This window comes from Herpailurus yagouaroundi, unplaced genomic scaffold (assembly GCF_014898765.1).
Source record: "Herpailurus yagouaroundi ecotype Mexico unplaced genomic scaffold, PumYag 220, whole genome shotgun sequence".
NCBI lineage: Eukaryota > Metazoa > Chordata > Mammalia > Carnivora > Felidae > Herpailurus > Herpailurus yagouaroundi.
Genome location: NW_024412451.1, coordinates 7,256,009 through 7,276,650, shown reverse-complemented (window position 1 = coordinate 7,276,650; position 20,642 = coordinate 7,256,009). Strand labels below are relative to the sequence as shown.

Here is a 20,642-nt window from a genome sequence, read left to right as displayed (position 1 = left end):
GTCTTTTTGAAAAGAGAGGGAAAAAAACCACAAGATGAAGGGGCGGACCTACGCTGGCCGACCACACCTCCTCCCCTTGAGTAACAGGACTCCGACCCTTCCCTAGCCAATCGGCCAAGGCCACAACCCTTCCCCAGCCAATCGGCTGAGGTCACAGCCATTACCTCACCAACTGCCCCTAGACCCCAATAAAACCTTTGTGCTTTTGAAACTGGCTCTCTCCCCCGGTATCTCACCGCTGCGTCGGTGCAGGTAGGGGATTGAGCTCGAGCTAGCTCGAATAAAGGCTCTTTTGCTTTTGCATCGGACTCGGCTCCCTGGTGGTCTTTGGGGATCACGAACTCTGGGCATAACAAAGAGACTCTTCATGATAGAGAAGAAACTGAGGAGTGATGGAGGGAGGTGGGTGGGGGATGGGCTAGATGGGTGCTGGGTGCTAAGGAGGGCACTTGGGATGAGCACTGGGTGTTGTATGTTTAACCAACTGAGCCACACAGGCGCCCCCCACTGGCTGTGGTATGCAAGTGATGAATCACTGAATTCTACTCCTTGAAACCAATATTGCACAGTGTGTTAACTAAAATTTAAAAATTAAAAAAAAAAATCGGTCTTTTTATTAAGTGCTCTGGGCCAAGTGGCAGGGGCCTCCTCAGGCACATCATTTTTAGGAAAGAGGACACACAGACAGTAAGAGATACACATTTTTCTCTTAAATCATGCATGTCCATCTACCTCTGCAAAAGTCTTTTTACATCCTAGGGGACATACACTTTGATTTTGAGAACATCATGCTAATAAGCAAATAATAACACATTGTCTTCATAATTTCTCATTGCATTCCAGTTCTTCATACTCTGTAGAGTATTAGAAGTATAAACCTGTATAGGATAGTTGGCAAAAACATTCTTTAGAAATAGAACTGAATTTTCAGGCGAAAGCACACAGTATTCTTCATCAGAAGACCTGTGTTACAGCAAATAAGAAGGTTCTTCAAGCAAAAGGAAAGGATCTTCCAATGTAAGCAGAGGAGCAAGGAGTCAAGAGAAATAAAACTGGTAAATAAGAGTTGAAGTCTAAATCAGTACCAACTGGAAATATAACAATGATCATCTCTCAGAAGGTTTTAAAAACATGAAGAGTTAAGATATTCCGTGACAGGGGCACCTGGGTGGCTCAGTCAGTTAAGTGTCAGACTTTGGCTAAGGTCATGATCTCGAGTTTCATGGGTTCGGGCCCCACGTCAGGTTCTGTGCTGACAGCTCAGAGCCTGGAGTGCTTAGGATTCTGTGTCTCCCTCTCTCTCTGTATGCCCCTCCCCCGTTCACACTCTGTACCTCTCTCTCTCTCTCTCTCTCTCTCTCTCTCTTTCAAAAATAAACATTAAAAAATATTAATAATAAAATAAAATAAATAAAGTAAAAAATAAAGTATTCCATGGCAGCATATAACATAGAAGTGGTGAGTGAAAAACTGTTCTAAAATCTCTGTATAGACAGAGAAGAATATAAAAGTACTAATTACCATAATACTTCGACAGACAAACTGTTATGTTATTTTGCAATCTCTAGTGTGAATAAAACTAATATATATATTTTTAAGCATACATAACTATATGTTAAAAGAGAAAAAAATATAATGCACATGGCTTCTGTAGCAACTACTCAACTATACCACTACAGCTCAAAAGCAGTCATATTAAAAAAAAAAAAAAAATAGGTGTGGCTGAGTTCTCATAAGACTTTATTAACAAAAACAGGCACTGGCCCAGATTCAGTTCATGGGCCCTACCTGCCCAACTCCAAATGAGAACACAAAAGCCACATAATCATCTAAATCAAGGGTCAGTAACACAGGGCCTAGACCACCTGTTTTTGTAAGTAGTTTTATGGGAATACAGTCAGCTCCACTTGTTGACCATTCTCTCAGGCTTTCACACTCTATCTACAAAGGTAGAGTTGAGAATTTACATCTGAAAACATTACCCAGTACAACACGCTTTGAAAAAATAATCAAAGATGACTTTTGAATATAGAAAGAGGCAAATCATCAGTATTCACCTAACACGTCTGTGTACATCTTTAGTCAGGTGGCTGGCTACGACATTTAAATAGAAAAATTCTAGGGGCGCCTAGGTGGCTCAGTTGGTTAAGCGACTGACCCTCGATCTCAGCTCAGGTCACCATCTCGAGGTTGGTGAGTTCAAGCCTGGAGTAGGGCTCTGTGCTGACAGTGCAGAGCCTGCTTGGAATTCTCTTGCCTACTCTTTCTGCCCCTACCCCACTTGCTTGCTCTCCTCTCTCAAAATAAATAAGTAAACTTAAAAAAAATTTTTTTTTTTTAATTCTAGGGGCGCCTCAGTGGCTCAGTCGGTTGGGCGTCTTGACTCTTGATTTCGTCCCACGTCATGATCCCAGCGTCTTAGGATCACGCCCTGTGTCAGGCTCTGTGCTGAGCATGGAGCCTGTTTAGGATTCTCTCTCTCAATGTCTCTCTCTGTCTCTCTCTCTCTCTCTTTCCCCCTCTGCCCTGTTCCCCCACTCACACTCTCTCTAAAAATTAAAAAAAAAAAAAAAATCTAGACCATTTTAAAGCATACACAGGTCAAGGTCAGTATTAAAGAGCAGGACATTTCATGGGGATAATTTAACATTTTTAAAATTTATTTAGTTACCTATTTATTTATTTATTCTTAGAGAGAAAGCCCGAGCAGAGAAGAGGGGAAAAGGGAGAGAGAGAATCTTAAGCAGGCTCCACACGCAGCACAAGCCTGACTCGGGCTTAACACAGTCAGATTCGGCTGCTCAACCGACTTAGCCACGCAACCACACCTAACATTCACTTAAAACAGGCAATAGAAGTATCACCAGTAACCGACAAATCCACTTCTAAGAACTTCTGAAAAGAAATACTGACAACAGTGTAATATTTGAGAGGTCATTTTTAGTTCCTCATATTTTTTCATAAGAGCACTTATGTTTTAAGTCAGAAAATTATTGGCATTCTACATTTAAATTGCTGTTGCTAGATCATTAATGTAAGTTCACAAGTTTACTTTAAAAAAGAGACAGAGGGGCGCCTGGGTGGCGCAGTCGGTTGAGCGTCCGACTTCAGCCAGGTCACGATCTCGCGGTCCGTGAGTTCGAGCCCCGCGTCGGGCTCTGGGCTGATGGCTCAGAGCCTGGAGCCTGTTTCCCATTCTGTGTCTCCCTCTCTCTCTGCCCCTCCCCCGTTCATGCTCTGTCTCTCTCTCTGTCTCAGAAATAAATAAATGTTAAAAAAAAAAAATTTAAAAAATAAATAAATAAATAAATAAAAAAGAGACAGAGAAGTAAGGAAGGAGGTAGGGAGAGAGAAAATGAGTTACAAATACAAATTTTACACAGCACAAAACCATAAATATGGGGAACTTATCAGCCTTTTTACTCAAATACACTAGGCTCCTGCCATCACAGACCACAATTTTAGGTATTTTACTATACTTATCTTCAAAACAACCCTGAGGGAGAGTTTAACTTCTCTTTTTGCCAAGTGGGAAAGAGACACAGGTCACACCCGTCACACAATGGAATTGAAAAATCAGATTAATTTCGTTCCAAAATTCACTTTCATTCCACTACACAACAGGCCAAGACTATTTGTAAATAAAATCTCTGTTCATTAAGTAAACAAAGGAAACAAGTGAAAAGCTATTGGAACGCTATTAATCATGTAATTGCAGAGGCATTTAGAGTACTGGCAGTGATCTGCAACTGTCTTTAAAATGCACCAAAACCGGGGCACCTGGGTGGCTCAGTCGGCTAAGCGTCCGACTTGGGCTCAGGTCATGATCTCACGGTCTGTGAGTTCGAGCCCCGACTCGGGCTCTGTGCTGACAGCTCGGAGCCTGGAGCCTGCTTCCGATTCTGTGTCTCCCTCTCTCTCTGCCCCTCCCCCACTAGTGCTCTGTCTCTCTCTCAAAAATAGATAAACATTAAAAATAAATAAATAAAATGTACCAAAACCAACTAGAAGACTGATTCATGAAAAGAAGATGGATAGAGGGCTCAGGTAACTAACTAGTAGAGCTAGTCTAGTCCGAAGTTAATGGTAAAATCTAGGTGGTAGGTATATGAATGGTTACTTTAAAATTCTTTCAGTATGTCTCTATGTGTGAAAATTTTCTACACTAAAATGTTGGGTGGAGAGAAAGATACTGTAATAAGAATTTAGTAGGGTGGCCAAGTAGCAAATAAATATTTACAGTTAATTGATCTTTTGCATTACAAAAAATGATAAGGAAAAGGGAGTCAAAGTAATAACACGCTTACAACTGCAATAAAAATAAACAGTTTATATTGGGAACGAAAAGCTGGGGAACAAATCCAAGGGTATAAATGCATAATCATAAAATGTCTCTCGAATGATACCTAAACATCTCAAACATTTCATCTCTATATAGATTATACATAAGCAAATGCTTAATACGAATCCACTCACAATATCACCGGTTCACACATTAAAAATAATTTGTAAGTGTTTATTATATGAAATAAGGCCAAGGAGAAAATCATAGTACCATTTACACAACTTATCTGAATTATAAATATTAAGCACATAATCTAAAAGCCTCAAATTGAAATCTACTAAAATTTTGACAAGGATTATCCCTTGTGAACGGAACGTACAGTGTGATAAGAGATTTTACTTGCGTCAGAATCTGAAAAGAAATATCCAAGAGGAATGTGCAAGGAATCTCGGAGGACAAAAGAGAAAAGGCGGCAACTTCAACAGAAAACTGCTATTAGATAGGCTGGCTCATTCATCTCCGCAAAAACTTTCATTCCTGAGAGTCCGAGGGTACGAACTGGCGCCGGCTGCCAAAAAACCAGAGCTGAAAAAAAGACCCGGGGCTAAAGGGCAGAAGCGGGGACGCACACCCGCTGTCGTCGGCGGCAGCCCAGGCCCGGGCTCCGCACGCCGCGGCCAAGCCCCCCGCATCCAGGCGCAGCCCACGCTCCCACCCGTACCCCGGACGCACCCGGCGGCCCCCGCGTGAGCTCCACGGACCCCGACCCGTGAGCCCCGAAACAGCTTGGCTTTGAGCCCCGAACAAAACCCGCTCCACTTGCAGCTGACCGCCACCACCCTCCCGCTCGCAATCTCTGAGCCCCAGCGAGTAAACGGCCCCCAAATGTGCCCTCTGCACCCGGTCGCTGTTCCCGAGAAATCTTTACCCAAGAACTACGAGAGCACCTCCTGACCGAGACCACGGGCACCGCAAGCGGACACCCTAACACGGAAGAACACCCACCCACGGTCTCCTCCCGCAAGAATTCCACCCACACCACCCCAGGCGGACGCCGACGAACCGTCCCCGGCCACAGTCCGCGAACGCACCTGATTCTCGCCACACACCACTGCGACCGACCGGCACCTGAACTTACTTCGCTGAACTTCGTCCGCGTCCGTCAGCACCGCGGGGCTGCGGCCAACAAGGGTCTGAAGCATTTCTAGAGAAAAGACGACTGGACCCCGGCTTTGCCGCTGCGGCAACATGGCCGCACCCTGGCCATGCCCCGTGGGGGCAGCCATCTTGGATCTCGGCCCTACGGGGCGCCAAGAGCCCGATTCCGCGCCCGCCGGCAGGGGCGGCTGGGAAAGTGAAAGGGCCAGGCAGTCTGGGCGGAAACGCACAGGTAGGAGGAGCACAGCTGGAGCTTACGCCAGGCAAAAAACGGGGCGGGGAAAATCCCTTTCAGCGAGCGGACTGGAAAATTAAAATTAGGACACGGCTCGGTTGGCGTGATCCTGTTACCAGGAAGTGGAGGTATTTGTACAGCACAGAACTCACAGAAGCCTCCTCGGGGGAGTTTCCAGCAGAAATGGGTTTGAAGCGACTTTTGGACGGAGAACAACGTTCGCAGAAGCTCTGAGGGCACAGGGATGACGGTCACTGATTAGGAAAGAAAACCGCTGGAACGCGCCAGTTAGGCGTGGGCAAGAGTGATGGGGTGGGAAGGCCACTAAGGCCAGCGAAAGTGAGAGAAGAGAAAGAGAGAGAGAGAGAAAGTGAGAGAAAGTGCCCAGGGAAGGGCGGAGCCTAGGCTGCACACAGAGCTTTTCCTGGGTCCAGAGAGGAAGGCAGGGCTCTGAGGACTAGTGGCCAGGAATAGGCAACTGTGACAGCTTCCACAAGAATAAAAGTTGTGTAAAACAAAAATGTCATGGGGCGCCTGGGTGGCGCAGTCGGTTGGGCGTCCGACTTCAGCCAGGTCACGATCTCGCGGTCCGTGAGTTCGAGCCCCGCCTCGGGCTCTGGGCTGATGGCTCAGAGCCTGGAGCCTGTTTCCGATTCTGTGTCTCCCTCTCTCTCTGCCCCTCCCCCGTTCATGCTCTGTCTCTCTCTGTCCCAAAAATAAATTAAAAAAACGTTGAAAAAAATTAAAAAAAAAAAGAATTGATTCAGTAGAAATTAATCTTTTTGAGAACAAACATGTACAAGGATATTTATGGTATAAATTTTGACAAATGTAAGGAAATAAACACTCTTGTGATTCTTAAATTTACTCCTGCAGGGCGCCTGAGTGGCTCAGTCGGTTAAACGTCCAACTCTCGATTTTGGCTCAGGTCACAATCTCACAGTTCATGAGTTCGAGTCCCACATCCGGCTCTGCACTGACAGTTCAGAGCTTGCTTGGGATTTTCTTTCTCCCTCTCTCTCTGCCCCTCGCTTGCTTGTTCTCTCAAAAATAAACATTTTTTTTAATTAAAAAAATAAATTTATCCTTCCATCTCTATATTCACACTTTTGGATAGCATCCCCTCCTAGGGACTGTGACTAACGTGTCCAATAAGACAGTAACAAACAGGACAGAACCAGACTTGCTCAGTGAGGTATGGTATATGGTTCTCTTGGAGCTCCTCTAACACATTATACTAGAGCCCAGGCTAGCCTCTTGCAGCAGGAGATTGTGAATGACCCCATCCATTCCAGTGACACTTAGACGTGTAAAAAAAAAAAAAAAAAAAGCCACCTAGCTTGTGCAGCCCCAGCCCAGACAGCCCACACTAGACAATCCAACCCTAGACCCACACAACAGAATTGGTAAATGTTTGTCTTTTTTTTTTTTTTTTAATTTATTTTTATTTTTGGGACAGAGAGAGACAGAGCATGAACGGGGGAGGGGCAGAGAGAGAGGGAGACACAGAATCGGAAACAGGCTCCAGGCTCTGAGCCATCAGCCCAGAGGCCGACGCGGGGCTGGAACTCACGGACCGCGAGATGGTGACCTGGCAGAAGTCGGTTATAACCGACTGCGCCACCCAGGCGCCCCAGTAAATGTTTGTCTTTAGACATTAACTTTTAGGAAAGTAATTTTGTAACGCAGTCAAAAGAAACGAATACCAGTATGAATGTACACCAGTAGGTGATTTGTTAAATCAGAGATGTCTCTTCATGAACAACCTACAGACATACTGTAAACTGGTGCAGCCACTATGAAACAGTACAGAGGTTCCTCAAAAAATTAAAAACAAAACTACAATATGATCCACCAATTCTCCTGTATCCACTCAAATGGAATGAAGTCACTGTTTCACAAACACAGCCGTACCCCCACGTTCACCGCAGTATTGTTTACAATAGCCATGCATCAAAACCTAAGTGTCCTATACAAACGAATGGATTTAAAAAATGTGGTACAGGCACAGACACACACAATTGAATATTCAGCCATAAAAAAGAAAACCTTGGGGCACCTGGGTGGCTCAGTTGGTTAAGCATCCAGCTCTTGGCTTCAGCTCAGGTCACAATCTCACGGTTTGTGAGGCTGAGCCCCATGTTGGGCTCTGCACTGACAGCATGGAGCCTGCTTGGGATTCTCTCTTTCTCCCTCTCTCTGACCTGCCCCCAATTGTGCCCTCTCAAAATAAATAAACTTAAAAAAAAAAAGAAGAAGAAAATCCTGTCATATATGACTCATGAATAGATCCTAAGGGTATTATGCTGAGTGAAATAAATCAGAGAAAGACAAATATTGTATGATCTTATTTATATATGGAATCTAAAAAAAAAAAAACAACAAAAAAACAAACTCCTAGATACAGAAAAAAAATTTGGTTGTGACAGGCAGGGGTGGGGGTGGGATGTGGATGAAATGGGTGAAGGTGATCAAAAGGTACAAACTTCCAGTTATAAGATAAATAAGTCTGTAATAATAGTAGTAATGATGTGTGGAATATCGTTAGCCATTAGGGAGACCCAAGTTAAGCTCCAGATCGGTTACTACTATATACCTAATAAAATGGTTAATGTAAAATATAACGACAATACCAAGTGCTGGTGAGGATGGAGAGCGACTGAGTCTCTCCTATGCTGCTGGTGGAATGGCTAAAATAAAATCTACAGCTGACCCTTGAGCAACGTGGGGTTGAACTGCATGGGTTCACTTATATGCAGGGTTTTTTTTTTTATTTTTACAGTAAAGCACTGTAAATGTACTTTCTCTTCCTTGTTTTTGTTTTTCTTAGGCTTTGTAAATTTTTTAACATTTCAGTATAATTAACATACAGTGTTATACTAATTTTAGGTGTACAATACAGTGATTCAACAATTCTATAAATTACTCAGTGTTCACCATGATAAGTGTACTCTTAATCCCCATGTTTTTACCCATTCCCCTACCCACCTCCCCTCCTAGTAACCCTCAGATTGTTCTCTATATTTAACAGTCTGGTTTTTTGGTCTTTTTTTTTTTTTTTTTTTTGCTTTATTCATTTGTTTCTTTAATTCCATGTATGAGTGAAATCATATGGTATTTTTCTTTCTTCCCCAAAAGTCGGATTTTAACATTCTTTTCTATAGCTTACTTTAAGAATACAGTATATAATACATATAATATACAAAATACGTGTTAAGCAACTATTTATGTTATTGGTAAGGCTCCCGATCAACAGTTGGTTATTAGCAGTTAAGTTATATGTGGATTTTCAACTGCGTGGGGGTCAGTGCCCCTAACCCCTACATTATTCAAGGCCAAGTATACTGAATGCCCAGTGCTGGAGAGGATGTGGAACAGTATTTCATACACTGCTGGTGAGAATGTAAGAGAGCACAGGGCATTGGAAGAGACTAGTTTCTTAAAAGGCTAAACACAACTTATCATACATCCCAACAATCATACACTTGAATATTTATTTTAGAGGAATTAAAATTTATGTTCACACAAAGCCCCGTATGCAGATTTCATACCATCTTTACAACAGTTGAAACCAGGAAATCTCGAGTGAAGGGAAAGGGGCACCTGGGTGGCTTAGTCAGTTAAGCTTCAGATTTCAGCTCAGATCATGATCTCATGATTCATGAGTTCAAGCCCCATAATCGGTGAGCCTGAGACCCACTTTGGGTGAACTCGTGCTGCGCTGCAGGTGAGCCCCGCTTCTCTCTCCATCTCTCTACCTTTCTGCCCCCTGCTCACGTGCGTTCTTTCTCTCAAAAATTTTTTTTTAATTTAAAAAATTAAAAAAAATAAAGGGATAAATAAACTGGTCATGTGTATTACTAATAAAACGTGTCAGTAATGACACATTTGTATGTGTACTACTCACAATAATAAAACCATCCAGCAACTCAAGTAAGTCTTCAGAGCAATTTGCGAATGACAAAAACATGAAAAGTTTACGTGCTCCCTATTAATAAAAAATTATAAATTTGTACATAGTCAATAATATTGTAATAACCTTTATCAAAGTTATAAAATTATATAAATACAATATATCTACAAAATATATAAAATCCAGTTATAAAAATGATTTTTATAGCATTCATAGAATTGCACGGTTATACTGATGGAAAATGTAAGTGGTTGCAGGAGGTAGGTCTGGATAAAGGGTATGAACATAAAAAGGGAGAGACTCTGTGTTGATTACAGTTTTACATCCTGGTTGTAATAGTGGTTTACATGACTATAATGTAATAAAGCTGCTTAGAATTACAACCTAAAAAAACAAAACAAAAACTATGAAAATCTAATGAAATCCAAATAAGGTTAAGGGTTTAGCTAACAGTACACTACCAATGTCATTTTCCTAGATTCAACAACAAAATGTGGTTTACATACTGGGAGACATTAGGTAAAGGATACTAGGGAAGTCTCTGGACTATCTTGCAATTTCTTCTAAGTTAAAATGATTTCAAATTAAACATTTTCAAAAATAACTTGGGGGGTGCCTGGGTGGCTCAGTTGGTTAAGCATCCAACTTTGGCTCAGGTCACGATCTCCTGATTGGTGAGTTTGAGCCCCACATTGGGCTCTGTGCTGACAGCTCAGAGCCTGGAGCCTACTACAGATTCAGTGTCTCCTCTCTCTCTGCCCCTCCCCCGCTTGTGCTCTGTCTCTCTCTCTCTCTCTCTCTCAAAAGTAAATAAACATTAAAAAACAAAATTAAAAAAAATACTTGGAAGGTGGTTTTATAAAATATCTGGTCATAATTAAAAACTGAGTTAAGCAAGTACAAATATCTGGTATCATAAATTTAAAAGTTTCCTTTTAAAATACTTCAAAATACTCGGGGCGCCTGGGTGGCTCGGTCAGTTAAGCGTCCAACTTCGGCTCAGGTCATGATCTCACGGTCCGTGAGTTCGAGCCCCGCGTCGGGCTCTGTGCTGACCGCTCAGAGCCTGGGGCCTGTTTCAGATTCTGTGTCCCTCTCTCTCTGACCCTCCCCCGTTCATGTTCTGTCTCTCTCTGTCTCAAAAATAAATAAACGTTAAAAAAATTTTTTTTTTAATAAAAAAAATACTTCAAAATACTAAATTTACAAATCATGTAATACAGGGTAGTCCTAGAACACTCCATAGAACAATAAATATTAGTCAATGATGAAGAAAGCAGACTAACTTTTAAAACTATGGAATTAGTGACAAGGCAACTAGAAAGGGTTCCCAAGTATCATCTGAAAATGCACATCAGGTGAATTACCTGATGTATACAAAGAGGTCACTCAAACAGGGGCACCTGGGTGGCTCACTTGGTTAAGCGTCCAACTTTGGCCTAGTTGGTCATGATCTCACAGTTTGCAAGTTCGAGCCCCGCATTGGGCTCTCTGCTGTCCACATAAAGCTGGCTTTGGATCCACTGTCCCCGCTCCCCCCACCCCCCGGTCCCTCCCCCACCTGTACCCTCTCTCTCAAAATAAACATTAAAAAAACTTTTTTTAAAAAGGCATTCAAATATTTTCCACTTTCACAGGACTTCATTCCTTCGCGAGTTCTCTGATATCTGACCAAAGGTGCCCTACATTTAGCACGTTCATAGAGTTTTAATTTCTGTATGATACCTGACCAAACAAGGCAGGATGTATCACTGACATCCTGTCATACTGTCCTCCTAAAGTTTTTCTCCAGTGTGGACTCTTGACACTCACTGAGGTCTTCTTTCTGGGTAAAGGCTTTCTCATGGTCATGGTCAACATGAATTTCTTTAAAATGGTATTTCTATGAACAATAAGCTCACTGATGATCTACGACGATCCCTGATAATAATCTACCTTCCCACTGAAGGCCTTCCTAGTCTCTGTAGTCAACAGAATTGGGCTCAGTATCCACTTCTCAGAATATAATGAAGCTAGCAAGTTTTGCTCAAGGCATCTCCATGCTCAATGCATGAGTTTTTCCAACATGTTTTCATTGACAGAAAATACAGGGTAAGGATCACAGAAGGCACCACATTCACTGTATTCACCAGGTTTACCTCCTGGACAAGTTCTTTAATCTCCTCAGGGCACACATATGACAACAGGCAGGGACACAATGACATTCCAATCTGCCGGAAACAGTGATGTTTAACGACGTCTTGGTTGCCACAGAAGGCATCACATTCAAAGGGCTTTTGTTTTGCACGAGTTCGCTCGTTAAGTAATGAGCCGCGACTCTGTGTTAAAGGAATTTCCAACCTGACTGAATCTACCCGTTTCTCTCGTGTGCATTTTCTTATGTTTAACAAGGTTTGACAAGTGGGAGAAGGCTTTCTCACAATCGCTGCATCCATAGGGTCGCTCTCCTGTGTGAGTTCTTTGATGGACGTTGAGTACTGACTTTGTGGTGAACGCTTTCCCACATTCACTGCACTCATAGGGTTTCTCCCCCGTGTGAATTCTCTGATGCGTAATGAGACCGTATTTGTGAGAATAGGATTTGCCACACTCGGTACACACAAAGGGAGTCTTTCCTGTATGACATCTCTCATGTTGTATGAGGCAGATCTTCTGGCTAAAGGCTTTACCACACTCCCTGCATTCATAGGGTTTCTCACCTGTATGAGTTCGCTGATGTATAATAAGGGTGCGCTTTGTGGTGAAGCCTTTTCCACATTCATTACATAGGTAAGATTTCTCTCCTGTGTGAGTTCGCTGATGTATAACGAGGGTGCGCTTTGTGGTGAAGCCTTTTCCACATTCAGAGCACATGTAAGATTTTTCCCCAGTATGAGATCGCTGATGCACAATGAGATTACTCTTCACAGTGAAGCCTTTTCCACATTCGCCGCATATATAGGGTTTCTCTCCGGTATGAGTTCGCTGATGTACAACCAGATAACGCTTCATGGTGAAGCCTTTTCCACATTCGGTGCATATGTAGGGTTTCTCCCCTGTGTGAGTTCGCTGATGCACAATGAGGTTGCTCTTCACGGTGAAGCCTTTTCCACATTCGTCACAGACATAAGGTTTCTCTCCACTGTGAGTTCGCTGATGTGCGATCAGATAGCGCTTCATGGTGAAGCCTTTTCCACACTCACCACACGTGTAGGACTTCTCTGCCGTATGGGTTTGCTGAGGCACAGCGAGGCTGCTCTTCGCACTAGCGCCTCTTCTGCAGTCGTTGGCTATACAGACTCTGTCTGGTGCAGTTTTCTGATGCTTAGTGAACATGACATTTCTGGAGAAGGATCTCCCACACGGATCATACCCGTGGGGCTTCTCTCCTCTGTGACCGCCCTCACGGTAAAGGAGCCGGGACTTCCTGATGCACGTTTTCTCACCTTCGAGGCATGCTTGGGAGTTCTCCGTGTTAGGAGTCCTCTGATGCTTAAAGACTTGGAATTTAGTGCTGATGTGTTTCGCACATTCAGGGAATTCAATTCCAGTATACAAACATTCATGATTACCACGTAGAAAAGATTTCTCGTCTCCATTAAAGTCATCGGCTTTCTCTATTTCACATCTTCTCTTCTGGTTAACTAAACTTAAACTTGATTTCAAAGCTTTTCTACATAAGTCAAACACATGATTCTGCATTAAGGCAAAATGTATTTTGCTCAGGTGAACAGCATTTCTAAATGCGCTCTGTTCTCCATATTGTTGAAGGCTCTTCAGAAATCTGTGGTTTTGAGAGTGCTCTTGCAGATGACTGTCAACCTTCCCAATTCCTAGGCAAAAAGACAGTAACAAATTCTCTCATGAGAATGGTATGAAATAAAAGTGTTTTAAAGATGACATAGCGGGGCTGACTCTTTATTGTTGATCATATGATCCCAATTTATTGAAAAAAATTTTTTTTCAACGTTTATTTAGAGAGACAGAAAGAGACAGAGTGTGAGCAGGGGAGGAACACAGAGGGAGACGCAGAATCCAAAGAAGGCTCCAGGCTCTGAGCTGTCAGCACAGAGCCTGATGTGGGGCTCGAACCCATGAACCATGAGATCATGACCCAAGCAGAAGTCGGACGCTTAACCAACTAAGCCCCCCAGGCGCCCCCTACATGATCCCAATTTAAAAGAAAATTATAAAGATGTAAGATGAAATAAATGGAAGACCCAAGGAGAGAAAAGGAGCATATTTAAAGCTAAACAGCCACAAAGAAAAACAGTTCTCATCTGGGGAAAGGAGTATGAGGAGGGGCTGTTTAGGTATCTTCAGATACCCTCTCTGCTATGACACCTTGTCTTCATGACTAGAATGTAACTTCCTCCACCATTCCCCTTGCTGGTTCTCACTCACTCACCTGCACGGGTTCTACCCTGGATTTCATCCTCTGCTTTCATCCATGCTTCGTCTCTGTGTTCCAACACAGAGAGTGCATCTCGTTTGGTAGCTTGACACCCTGTTCGTGAGAAATGACAGAAGACTTAGATGCTTAGTGACTTGGGTACAGTAGGTCAAGATGGGAAAATACTACATTATAGAGACGACCAATCTCTCACACGCAAAGATTCTCTTTCAGGATAGAAAAGATTACACCGCTCTGTCTGGGGTCAAGAAAGGGGACCAAACATTGGACTCTTCTCAAGACCACAGCGATGGCAAAGCTTTCATTGAGTGATAGAGGAAAGGCCAGTGCCCAGGCACCTCTAAGTGACACAGGGGAGTTCTCCTCACCCACTGACACCAGGTTCCTGTAGTTCTCCAACATCACATCCCGGTACAGGTCCTTCTGGGCGGGGGCCAGGAGCTGCCACTCCTCCCGGGAGAAGTCCACAGCCACGTCCTCCAGTGTCAGTAATTCCTGTAACGACAACAGTCTTGTTTAATGTGAATTACTTTTAACGTTTATTTATTTTTGAGACAGAGAGAGACAGCATGAACGGGGGTGGGTCAGAAAGAGAGGGAGACACAGAATCTGAAACAGACTCCAGGCTCTGAGCTGTCAGCACAGAGCCCAACACGGGGCTCAAACCCACGGACCGCGAGATCATGACCTGAGCCGAAGTCGGATGCTCAACCAACTGAGCCACCCAGGCGCCCCTGATGTGAATTACTTTTATCAACATGGAAGAAACATGAGGGAAGTTGTAATCACCAAAGCCTCATCCAAATATGTTTGGTTTTTGTTTTTTTTTTTTTTTGAGAGAGAGAGATGGTGCAAGTGAGCAAGGGGCAGGAAGAGAAAGAGAGAAAGAGAGAAAGAGAGAGAGAGAGAGAGAGAGAGAGAGGAGCAGGGCTCACCTAAAGCAGGGCTCATGTTTACCCAAAGCCCAATGCAGGACTCAAGTTCACCCAGAGCCCGAAGCATGGCTCAAGCTCACCTGATGTGGGACTTGAACTCACAAACTGCGACCTCATGACCTGGGCCTAAGGCAGAGGCTTAACTGAGCCGCCCAGGCGCCCCTATATACTTTTCTTAAATGCATTTTAGTGGAAGCAAAATCCTATCTTTCTATATATTTTAGCACCATTTTCTTTTTCACTTATTTATTTTTCCTTCAACTTTTTATTTAAATAGTTAACATACAGTGCGATATTGGTCTCAAAAATAGAATTCAGTGGTTCATCACAGGGCACCTGGGTGGCTCAGTCGGTTGAGTGTCCAACTCTTGATTTCGGCTCAGGTCATGATCTCATAGTTCAAGAGTTTGAGCCCCGTGTTGGGCTCTGTGCCGATGGCCCAGAGCCTGCTTGGAATCTCTCTCTCCTCTCTCTCTGCCTTTCTCCTGCTTGCTCTCTGTATATCAAAATAAAAAAATGTAACAAAAAAAAAAAAAAAGAATTCAGTGGTTCATCACTTACCTACAACACCCAGTGTTCATCATAAAAAGTGCCCTCCTTACTTTCCATCACCCAACTAGCCCACCACCTTCCCACTCCCTCCATTAACCCTCAGTTTGTTCTCTATCCTTAAAAGTCTCTTATGGTTTGGGCCACCTGGATGGCTCAGTCAGTTGAGTGTCTGACCTTGGATCAGGTCATGATCTTGCAGTCCTTGAATTTGAGACACATGTTGGGCTGTATGCTGATAGCTCAGAGCCTGGAACCTGCTTTGGATTCTGTGTCTCCCTCTGTCTCTGCCCCCGCCCTGCTCGCACACTCTCTCTCTCTCAAAAATAAATAAACATTAAAAAAAAAAATTAAGAGTCTCTTTTGGTTTGTTTCCTTCTCGCTCTCTTTTCCCCCCGTTACCATATGTTCATCTGTTTTGTTTCTTAAATTCCACGAGTGAAATCATATGGTATTTGTCTTTCTCTGATTATTTCGCTTAGTATAATACACTCTAGCTCTATCCACATAGTTGGAAATGGCAAGATTTCATTCTTTTTGATCGCTGAGTAATATTCCATTGCATATATATACCACTTCTCTATCCATTCATCAGTTGATGGACATTTGGGCTCTTTCCATACTTTGGCTATTGTTCATAATGCTCCCATAAACATCGGGGTGCATGTGCCCCTTCGAATCTGTATTTCTGTATCCTTTGGGTAAATACCTAGTAGTGCAATTACTGGGTCATAGAGTAGTTCTATTTCTAACTTTTTAAGGAATCTCCATACTGTTTTCGAGTCGCTGCTCCAGTTTGCATTTGCATCAACAGTGTAAGAGGGTTCCCCTTCCTCCACATCTTTGCCAACACCTGGTGTTTCTTGTGTTGTTAATTTTAGCCATTCATTCTGACAGGTGTGAGGTGGTATCTCATCACGGTTTTGATTTGTATCTCCCTGATGATGAGTGATGTTGAGTATCTTTTCATGTGTCCGTTAGTCATTTGGATGCCCTCTTTGAAGAAGTGTCTATTCATGTCTTCTTCCCATTTCTTAACTGGATTATTTGTTTTTTGGGTATTGAGTTGCTAAGTTCTTTATAGACTTTGGATACTAACCTTTATCAGATATGTCACTTGCAAATATCTTCTCCCATTCCATAGACTGCCTTTTAGTTCCACTGGTTGTTTCCTTTGCTGTGCAGCAGATTTTTATCTTGATGAGGTCCCAATAGTTCATGTTTACTTTTACTTCCCTTGTCTCTGGAGATGTATCTAGTAAGAAGTTGCTACGGCCAAGGTCAAAGAAGTTGCTGCCAGTGTTCTCTTCCAAGATTTTGATGGTTTCCTGTCTCACATCTAGATCTTTCATCCATTTTGAATTTATTTTTGTGTATGGTATAAGAAAGTGGTCCAGTTTCATTCTTCTGCACGTAGCTGTCCAGTTTTCCCAACACCAGTTGTTGAATAGGCTTTTTTCCCCACGCTGGATATTTTTTCTTGCTTTGTCAAAGACTAGTTGACTACATAAGCACCATTTTCAAATACTAAAAATAGGCAAATAACACCAGGACAAATAAAATATTTTTACTTTACAAGAAAACTTCACAGCCAATATGAGCATCAACCAGACCACATTCACAGTTTATAAGATAGTATATTTAATAAATGTAAAAGAATAAGAGAAACCATACAAGGTATATCTAATGCAAAAAGACCACTAAAGTTGATTAGGAATATTTGGGGGGAAAAAAGAAACTTCTAATAGACAAACATACATACACATACATCTATCAGTGGACAGAAAACAGCAGATTAGATACACTGTAGTAAGCTGGAATATAACTGAAGAAATTACCAAAAATGGACCACAGAAAAGAAGGTTAATGTAAGAAAGAGATTAATAAGCATACAGTGTCAAAAGATCTGATGTATACCAGCTTATAGTTTCTCAAAAATAAAAAGGGAATACTAGAGAAGCAGTATCCAAAGACCTAAAAGCTGAAAAACTCACAACTAATTAAATGCTCCAAACCTCAGATTCACAACTCCCAAAAAACTCCAAGCAGGAAGTCTATACCTCAATGCATTAGACTATGATATACCAAATGTAAAGGGAAACTATAAAAGCATCCAGAGACAAAAGCCAGATCACCTACAGCAGAAACAACCAAATTCAGAAAAGAATGCAATGTTCTTTTCAAAGTCCTGATTTTTTGTGCCAAAATGGCCAGGCATGAAGGCCATTTGATATTGAAACACAGGGCTCTCCTTGTGAAGTGTGGACAGCAGTGTGTACTCCTAGTCACGGTGACTGTACTCAAGACTGTTGCCAACCTAGGAAGCTCACCTAAACCTCACTGTCCAGAGCTTTCACTGAGGCCTCATGATTTATGCATGATTTACTAAAACACACACTACATCACTGAACTCAATCTCCAGGTTCCTTCCCCTTCCTGGAGGTCACCTGGTTCAAAGCCACAAATCACATGGTTGGTCCTTCTGGCATGGACAGTCCCGTCTTGAGTCACCTCATTAGCACAAATTATTTAGGGCCTACATGAGTCACTTCATTGACATAAACTGTAAAGCGTGGTCCCCGTGGCCCATGATGAATAACAAAGATACTCCAATCACACAGGTAATTCCATGGGTTTAGAGGTGACCTCATACAATTGTGCGTGTGAATTCCATCTTGCTAACAGAACCTGTCCTTTGACGACTTTGATGTAACAAGTGGCATGTTGGGGAGGCCCATGTGGCAAGGAACTAAAAAGAATCTTACACGAGCAGACAGGTAGGAATTGAGGATCTCATTTGATCAGCCCTTCTGGAAACGAATCCTGCCAAAAACCCAGTAAGTGAGCTTAGAAGTGCATCCTTCCCCACCTGAGCCTCCAGATCAGACGCCACCCTGGCTTACACCTTGATTACAGGCTCAGGAAAGAGTGTGAAACAAAGTACCCAGCAGCAACATGACAAAAAATATTTGGCTTTTGGCCCTGGTTCCAAGTACAAAGAACTCCGAAAATGCCTAGAATCTCCAGGGTTAAGTGTTTTTTGTGTGCTAATGAGATGACTGGTAGCCCAGGCTATCACAGCGCTGCAGGGTGGGGGCTGGATGCCAAAAGAACAAACCCATGATCGCAGGGTTGAGCTTTTGGCCACACCTCCCAACCTCCACAGAGGGGAGGACTGGAGATGGAGTTTACGTGGCCAATGATTTAATCCATCATGTCCACATAACGAAATCTTCACAAGACCCCCAAAACTACAGGCTCGGCAAGCTTCCTCCAAGTTCATTAGCACATCGAGGTCCTGGAAGGGTTGCAGGCCCCCACACTCTGTCCTGAGAAAGGGACCATGGAAACCGTGATAAATTTAGAGCCCATCAGGGGCACCTGGATGGCTCAGTCAGTTAAGCGTCCAACTTCCGCTCAGGTCATGATCTCGCAGTTCATGAGTTCCAACCCCACGTCAGACTCTGGGCTGACAGCTCAAAGCCTGAAGCCTCCTTCGGATTCTGTGTCTCCCTCTCTCTCCGCCCCTCCTCCACTCACACTCTGTCTCTCTCTCTCTCAAAAAATAAATACACATTTAAAAAAAAATTTAGAGCCCATCAGTCAGCGCAGGAGACCAAGACCGGTGATTGGCATCTGAAGTGGGGGCATTCTTGCTGGTCTGCAGCCTTAAATCCATGTAACCAGTGGCTAACTGCAGGTACTCAGGGTCAGAGAATTGGAGAAGTGGCGTTGGAAGAGATCCAATATCTGGTGTCGGGAGGAAAAAACCTCATACGGTGTCAAAGGTGTTACGAGTAAAAACAACACAGTCTAGCTAAATCATGTTAAAATTATTGACCACAGAAAGTACGAGATTAAAAAAAGGTGTTTGAAGTTGCTAAGTTTTGGAGTAATTTGTCAGGCAGCTGAGAAAAACTCACTTCTGTTTTTCTTTACACACTCACACAGAACACCTCAGTGACCAGATGTGTGGGTTTTCCACACCAAGAAATTCCGGCACCAACCACCTGGAGTCGGCATAGACCCCACACGTTTACTATATTGTAAAGGACATTTTACAGGATACAAATGAGGGGAGCCTGGCTGGCTCAGTCGGTAGAACACGCAACTCTTGACCTTGGGGTCATGAGTTTGAGCCCCACGTGTGGCACAGAGTTTACTTAAAAATTAAAAAAAAAAAAAAAAAAGGATGTGAATGAACAGCTGAGATGAAGAGGCACCTAGTGAAAGGTCTGGAAAGTCCCAAACCCACAAGCTTCTGGGTGATAGGGCCATCTTTTGTTCTAATAAGGTGACTCTAATAAGAGTCTAATAATAACCTCTAATAAGGTTCTAATAAGGGGCAGAGATTTACATATATATATGTTCTTATTTCATAGCATCAATACTTAATGAATATGGGAGATAAACTTTCAAAGAAAGAACTTATGAAAGAAGAAAATACAGAATGTTTATAGCACAAGAAGCCATGAAGAAAAAGACTAACACATTTTAATTTGAATAAAAAAATAAAACTTTTGCATGGAGAAAAATATTAAGAACAAAAGCTAAAAGACAAGGAAAATTCTAGAAAAATATTTGCAACATATAAAAGGATCAATATACCACAAGACAAATAATATAAATCAGTAAGATAAAAAAGTTAACTTTTATTTTTTTTAATTTTTTTAATGTTTACTTATTTTTGAGAGAGAGAGACACAGAGTGTGACTGGGGCAGGGGCAGAGAGAGAGGGAGACACAGAATCTGAAGCAGGCTCTAGGCTCTGAGCTGTCCACACAGAGCCCAACGTGGGGCTCGAACCTACAAATGGTGAGATCATGACCTGAGCTGAAGTCTGACGCTTAACCAACTGAGAGACCCAGGCGCCCCTAATTTTTAAAATGAGCAAAGAAGAAATAATCCAAAAAAGCAACAAAGAGACATGTATCTGACCCTCACAACTGATGAGGAAAATGCAAAATGAAATAAGGCAAGAGAATATTAGATCATACAAACTGAAAAATATACAATTTGATAACATAACAACAAGTGTTGGCAAGCTGTGGGGCACTGAATGCTATTACATACCGCTATCAACCAGGCACTGTTCTAAATGCTTTGTCTAGATTAACTCACCCTTCCTCTATCTATCTATCTATCTATCTATCTATCTATCTATCTATCTTTGA

General features: G+C 42.7%; 1 protein-coding gene and 1 long non-coding RNA gene across 8 annotated transcripts in view; both read right to left on the bottom strand.

The window, feature by feature from the left end:
* Positions 1 to 20,642, bottom strand: part of LOC121018927 (zinc finger protein 432-like) — a 56,056-nt gene that overhangs the window by 9,458 nt on the left and 25,956 nt on the right. For 3 of the 7 annotated variants that reach the window (XM_040457983.1, XM_040457984.1, XM_040457982.1), the window contains exon 3: positions 14,353 to 14,479. In XM_040457983.1, coding sequence (XP_040313917.1) covers positions 14,353 to 14,479 — 127 coding nt within the window. Of the gene's footprint in view, positions 1 to 3,780; positions 3,821 to 5,376; positions 6,023 to 7,737; positions 7,767 to 14,352; positions 14,480 to 20,642 lie in introns of those variants that run through there. The other 4 variants (XM_040457980.1, XM_040457978.1, XM_040457979.1 and 1 more) reach the window with 4 other exon arrangements.
* On the bottom strand, positions 4,311 to 5,377 carry LOC121019020 (uncharacterized). Its single transcript, XR_005785383.1, has 2 exons — positions 5,214 to 5,377; positions 4,311 to 4,853 (listed from the first exon to the last, which is right to left on the bottom strand). It is a non-coding gene; the product is annotated as an uncharacterized LOC121019020 (long non-coding RNA).